Source organism: Hipposideros armiger, unplaced genomic scaffold (genome assembly GCF_001890085.2).
Source record: "Hipposideros armiger isolate ML-2016 unplaced genomic scaffold, ASM189008v1 scaffold_1, whole genome shotgun sequence".
NCBI classification, from domain to species: domain Eukaryota; kingdom Metazoa; phylum Chordata; class Mammalia; order Chiroptera; family Hipposideridae; genus Hipposideros; species Hipposideros armiger.
In genome coordinates this window covers 6603637-6610740 of record NW_017731351.1, presented here as the reverse complement: position 1 = coordinate 6610740, position 7104 = coordinate 6603637, and the positions used below count along the sequence as shown (strand labels likewise).

The window sequence follows — 7104 nt, the reverse complement described above, 5'->3', positions numbered from 1 at the left end:
TGTGTGTGTGTGTGTGTGTGTGTGTGTGTGTGTTGGGATGGGAGAGGGGAAGGAGAGGACATTGCTATAAGAATACTCCTGGGGATTGTGGAAAGCTGGGGTTATTGACCTAAAGGATCTTGGATGGAGGCCCTGAAGGCAGCACAGGCATGTAAGCTTGGATTTCATCCAGACTTGGAGATCTGATTTACTGTTTAATCACATAGCTTGCTGGCTGGAATATCACTAATGCAGGTGAAACAAATAGAAATAATAGAACAGATTTAAAAGGGGGATGTGAACTCAGCTAAATCTTTTTTAAAATATGAAACCAATAGGTGCTCTTAAAATGCTTATAGATTCAGTATTCATTATTTTTCTAACGTGATTTTTTTGAAGAAAAAGTTGGCTAGACATTTTGTTCAATCTTATTTTTGAAAACCCCACGTATTATCATTTCTATTTAATGCTTTAATGTATTTGCCGAGTGTCTCCTATATACCAGGCACTGTTTTAGGCACTGGGGTTATACTAGCACAACAGGAAAACGCTTCTCCGATGGAGTTTACATTCTCCTGGGGGGAGGTGACAACCAATAATAATGCGCAAAAAAAAAAAAAGTTGGGAAAATAGGGTAGGGATTGTTGAGGGGATCTTGCAGTGTTTCAGTATTAAATATTTAGTGTTTGTCAGTGTTGTCAAAATCTTTTTGAAGATTAATACCTTTATCTTTGTGCTTTGGTGTCTTTAGTAAGTTAATGTAGCCATATTCTTATATCAGTTATACTGAAAAAAGAGAATCTGTGTGTACATCCAGCAAGTAGAGATGAAACTGAGAGTAATCCTGTTACCATTTTTCTACAGTCACCGTTTGTTTATCAATCGCTGCTGATCTAATTTGGGGCTCGTCCAGACTTAATTTTCCCCATTGCTGCTTGTGCAGCTCACCCCATCCATCTTTATCGCATATTCCTAATGAGCAGGGCATTTGTATTCAGGGATCATGCTAAACTGTTCTGGAAGTAAATTTGAAAGCAAATGACCTAAATGAGTTTTGGGGTAAATTGTGATTGAGTTGTTTATGACCTTCAAAAATTGTATAATAATTGATTCCTATTTGTGTAGATCAATGTGGTAATAGAAAAATATTCCACTTTGCATTTATTATGCATCTACAGTTGGGTTGTCAAAAGCCTCAGATCCGTTTGTTTGTGGGTATTTTTGTGTTACTAGGAGTAGGACTTGTAGTAAGACGCTCTGTTATTCTTTCATACAAGCGAACCCTTCTCCGCAGTAGGAATTGTTCTAGGCATCACGCATGCAACAGTGAATAAAACAAGCCCCTTTCACAGAGCTTGTTTCATTCAAGCAGTTCAATGGGAGGGATTCAGACAATTAGCCAATAAGTACTGGGTTGTCGGAAAAGTCATGACGTATTTTTTCTATGTTTTTCGTTGCAAAAATGCGTTATGACTTTTCCGACAACCCAATATATACAGCTTTGAGGAACAAGTGAGGGAAATGTGACACTGAGGAAGATAAAAATTGGGCCAGTAAATAGGGAGAGCCCTTTGCAGGATAGTTAGACAACACGAGGCAAGTAAGGAAATGAGTTACTGTGAATATCGGGGCAGGAACACTTCCTGGTTGTTGTGTTTGAGTTTCTTTACTGAAAATGGAGGCTGGTTTACTGGAGTGAGTTTTAGGAGGAGAGAAGAACACGGATCCTGTGGGATTTTATACGTGGCTTACAGGACCTTGGTATTAACCTGAGTGAGAGGGGAAGCCATTAGAGCACTGGGGAACAGAAGAGTGGCATCACTTTAGCTGGGTTTTTCTAAGATCTGGCCAGCGTGTAAAGCACAGTCAGAGGGGAAAAAGGGCAGAAGCAGGGAGACTAGGTAAGGGGCTGATGAGTTGTGTGCATCAGGAGCGATGGTGATGGGCCAGAATGGCGACAAGTGGTTGGATTCGGGATCTATGTTGCAAGAAAAGCTGACAGGTTTTGCTGATAATATCTGGGACGTGAGAAAAAGAGCAGTCACATATTTTGGCCTGGCAGTTAAAAAGATTAATTTGCTAGTGAGAAGATGGGGGAATGTTGTAGAATAGGTTTGGGTGGGAAAATTAGGTGTTTGGTTGGACATGCCGAGTGTGAGATGCTTCCTAGGCCTCACGTTGGAGATACTGTAGTAGGCTGCTGGACATCTGACCCTGGCATCTGGGGGCGAGGCTGTGGATGATGACTGAGGAAAGGTTTAAATCTAATGAGAGCTAGCATTTGATTTACTTATTTAAAAATGGAGAATTATATTTATTATCAAGCGTTAGAATACATATGTATTCTATGTATTTCTATGTATTAAAAACTATTGTGTTTTCTATTCATTTTATTTTTAAAAAATCTGCAGCTCCAGCAAGAAAAAGAGGCAAAACTCTAAATATAATAGTTTAGGGGATTAGCTTCACTTTTAGTCATGTGATAAATCTGAAGAAACAGGAGGGATCATAGGTCAAGAGATATTTTTAAAAATACCAGAAAAGTTACAGCTCCCAAATATTAGTTTTTTTGAAGGGTTAGGTTTATCTTTTTTTTTTATCAATTGTCTTAGGAAGTAAGTAATGAGGAAAAACCAAGATTGGAGTAGAACTAAAAGACTACTATATAAAATATGAATGTTGGTGACTTATTTTCCTTAGCTTATTTTTGAAATACGAGTTGCAGTGTATTTTTCCTTTGTTAGTTTAAACTAAAATTTATATTTATTTAGGTTGTTTGACATTTCGTATGCTTTTTTGCTAAATTAAAATACTGTGGTGACATCAGCCTTTTTCTTCTTTTGCTAGCACTTCATATGTATTTTAAATATGATTCTCTTTATCATAGAATTCTGTTTTAAAATAAATAATTTGTATTACTTTAGCTGTGAAAAAGTGTTTGACTAAAGTTTTGAAAAAGTTGACTAAGAACTTGTTTTTTTTTTTGTTTTTTTTTGTATCTTTAGATCCAAAGGCAGAAACCAGATTATACATCACAGTCAATGACTTTGAATTTCATGTCTACAATCGTTCGGATCTTTATGGACGTCTTCAAGAATTGTTTGGTTTGGAGCCAACAATAATTCCACCCAAGAAGGAGGATGATAAGACACGGGAAAATGGAAGAACAAGAACCCAGTCTAAAATCAAAAGGTTTATTGTCACACTTGAATTATTAGTCTCCAACATTAAAACATTTACTTTTATTAGAATATCATTAATACTATTCATCTAAACACGGCCTAATCTTTTGTTATAGATTAAAACTTTTATTCACATAATTGTATAATTCNACAAAACCCAGGCCTGCTGACTGCCAACCTAGTGCTCCTGACGTTACAAAACAGGCTTGTCAAACGTGGCTCAGGCAGGTACTGGGAAATTCTGTGTTGCGCTGATGGCAGCTGGTGGGAGGAATTGGAGGCATTTGCAGTCTCAGGAGGCAGCTGCACGCTTTAAAGAAACCTAATGGGACCGCTCACTTTAGAAGTTTCTCAGACATGTGGAACACTGTCTTAAATTGTTTATAGCTTCTTTTTGAAGAAAATAATTACTTAATTACTTCATTTTGTCATGAAACATTTCCTCTCCTTAAACTGATTGCTCTTCACCAGAATGCATGGATGAGGTCAAGAATCACTGACCCAAGTCCTTCAGGAAAGATAGCTTTTGATAAAACTCTTTGTCTTATTAACAGGTACTTGCTCTGCATTCATGTTACTGATCATTGTGTTAAACTGGAGGGAGGGATTTAAAACAGAAAGAGGAATGGGTGTTACCTGAACCTATTTAGGGGAGACATGCATACAAACAATGATAATTAAAGAAGAGAGGGAGCAGTCAGTGTGTTTTGAGGAAAAATACTGAGAACTCTCTCGGCAGCTTTACTGACTGTGGTATGGAGCACGTGGCGTGGCCCCAGCAGGGGCGGGGTTTGCTGATGTGTGCTGTTCTGCCCATTTGTGTGGGGGGGTGGCTGCTGTGCAAGTCCCTTCTGAAGCAGCCTCATGGTGGTGACCGTGAGAGGGGTCTGCAGGCAGAGATGGAGTGGGAAGGAGAGTAGCTCAGGTGGATTAACTGGTTTGACCTGTGGCCTTGGGGTTGGAAAATAGGTGTTTAGGAATTAGCAAATAACTCAATTTGGTGGTAAATGTAAGGTAAAGGAGTAATAGGGGGTGATTTGGAAGCTGTGTTATGAAGGCTGTTGAACAGCTGGCAGCTCCACCATTAAAGGTTTTTGGGCGGGGCTGGGGAGGTGACATGAACTTAGCTCATTTCAAATGGTATAAGAGACATGTAATCACTACCTTCTTCACATGCATATACCCCTCATTAATATTAATAGCTCAGATATTGGTCCTTTAATGTGCTCCCTGGCAATGCTTTGTGTCTTCAATTCTTTTTGTCACTCTTAATATTAACATATTCCTTCATCTGTGCTCTCTCTCTGCAGTTGTCCATAATGTGGACGAAATATCATATTTTTGGGATATTTCATGTTTTTAATATTTAAGAATATTTAAATTGTTTTGTCCTGATAGTTCTTTTATATTATTTTGTGTGCCAGAAAAAAGATTCCACACCTCCTTTTACATTGTCATTCATAACTTTGTGAATACATAATTTACTGTATCTTGCCATGTATGATATGCACCTTTTTGCCCAAAATTGTGAGGGAAAAATAAGGATGCACATTATACATGGGTAGCACTAATTTCGTATTTATGTAAAGGTTTTTAATTCTTTTATTTGTGCTTGTGAGTTAAAAGTGTAACTCTAGAAATCAATAATGATATCCATATGCAAAATGATACCTTGGGATACAATAACCGGTTTTGTTGAACTTAGGACAAACGTGCAATGATAAAGAGTTGGCCTTCTATGATATGTAAATATTGTAAATTTGTTGCTGGTACATAAAATTTCTTGTACCTTGTATCTGTCCTTGTGTTTTGTAATTATTTGTCACATAAAATTTCTTGTACCGTAATATGTTAAAAAGTGAATGCTAAAATTCCTTTATGATACAAAAACAAGTACCTGCATGTAAACAAATAAACATTTGAATTAAAAAATTAAAACGAAAGATTTTTTTCCCTGAAAGCTTGGGCCAAAACATGAGTGCACATTATACACGGCAAAATATGGTAAGTAACTAGTAAGAATTTGACCTGCAAAGACAAGGAAACTAGTATTCATTGTCTACAACAATCCTACAGGAAGGTAGAAGTATTCTTATTTTATAGGTGAGAAAACTGAGACTCTGAGTGGTTAAGGCACTTTTCTCAGGTCACACTAGTAAATGATGGTACAGGGATCCAATCTAATATCCTTAGGACTGTTTATTGACCACTTTTTTCTGGTTCCCGGAATGAAGGAGTCCCCAACTTTTTTTTCTTAAGAAGGTGTGTGTGTGTGTGTGTGTGTGTGTGTGTGTGTGTGTGTGTGTGTGTGTGTTGGGATGGGAGAGGGGAAGGAGAGGACATTGCTATAAGAATACTCCTGGGGATTGTGGAAAGCTGGGGTTATTGACCTAAAGGATCTTGGATGGAGGCCCTGAAGGCAGCACAGGCATGTAAGCTTGGATTTCATCCAGACTTGGAGATCTGATTTACTGTTTAATCACATAGCTTGCTGGCTGGAATATCACTAATGCAGGTGAAACAAATAGAAATAATAGAACAGATTTAAAAGGGGGATGTGAACTCAGCTAAATCTTTTTTAAAATATGAAACCAATAGGTGCTCTTAAAATGCTTATAGATTCAGTATTCATTATTTTTCTAACGTGATTTTTTTGAAGAAAAAGTTGGCTAGACATTTTGTTCAATCTTATTTTTGAAAACCCCACGTATTATCATTTCTATTTAATGCTTTAATGTATTTGCTGAGTGTCTCCTATATACCAGGCACTGTTTTAGGCACTGGGGTTATACTAGCACAACAGGAAAACGCTTCTCCGATGGAGTTTACATTCTCCTGGGGGGAGGTGACAACCAATAATAATGCGCAAAAAAAAAAAAAGTTGGGAAAATAGGGTAGGGATTGTTGAGGGGATCTTGCAGTGTTTCAGTATTAAATATTTAGTGTTTGTCAGTGTTGTCAAAATCTTTTTGAAGATTAATACCTTTATCTTTGTGCTTTGGTGTCTTTAGTAAGTTAATGTAGCCATATTCTTATATCAGTTATACTGAAAAAAGAGAATCTGTGTGTACATCCAGCAAGTAGAGATGAAACTGAGAGTAATCCTGTTACCATTTTTCTACAGTCACCGTTTGTTTATCAATCGCTGCTGATCTAATTTGGGGCTCGTCCAGACTTAATTTTCCCCATTGCTGCTTGTGCAGCTCACCCCATCCATCTTTATCGCATATTCCTAATGAGCAGGGCATTTGTATTCAGGGATCATGCTAAACTGTTCTGGAAGTAAATTTGAAAGCAAATGACCTAAATGAGTTTTGGGGTAAATTGTGATTGAGTTGTTTATGACCTTCAAAAATTGTATAATAATTGATTCCTATTTGTGTAGATCAATGTGGTAATAGAAAAATATTCCACTTTGCATTTATTATGCATCTACAGTTGGGTTGTCAAAAGCCTCAGATCCGTTTGTTTGTGGGTATTTTTGTGTTACTAGGAGTAGGACTTGTAGTAAGACGCTCTGTTATTCTTTCATACAAGCGAACCCTTCTCCGCAGTAGGAATTGTTCTAGGCATCACGCATGCAACAGTGAATAAAACAAGCCCCTTTCACAGAGCTTGTTTCATTCAAGCAGTTCAATGGGAGGGATTCAGACAATTAGCCAATAAGTACTGGGTTGTCGGAAAAGTCATGACGTATTTTTTCTATGTTTTTCGTTGCAAAAATGCGTTATGACTTTTCCGACAACCCAATATATACAGCTTTGAGGAACAAGTGAGGGAAATGTGACACTGAGGAAGATAAAAATTGGGCCAGTAAATAGGGAGAGCCCTTTGCAGGATAGTTAGACAACACGAGGCAAGTAAGGAAATGAGTTACTGTGAATATCGGGGCAGGAACACTTCCTGGTTGTTGTGTTTGAGTTTCTTTACTGAAAATGGAGGC

At 37.6% G+C, this 7104-nt stretch overlaps 1 protein-coding gene across 9 annotated transcripts in view; it reads left to right on the top strand.

Annotated features, from left to right (window-relative positions):
- The window catches only part of BLTP1 (bridge-like lipid transfer protein family member 1), a 169084-nt gene that overhangs the window by 23039 nt on the left and 138941 nt on the right, over positions 1 to 7104 (top strand). For all 9 annotated transcript variants that reach the window (XM_019667736.1, XM_019667803.1, XM_019668173.1 and 6 more), the window contains exon 7: positions 2985 to 3171. In XM_019667736.1, the coding sequence (XP_019523281.1) occupies positions 2985 to 3171 (187 nt within the window). The remainder of the gene's footprint in view (positions 1 to 2984; positions 3172 to 7104) is intronic.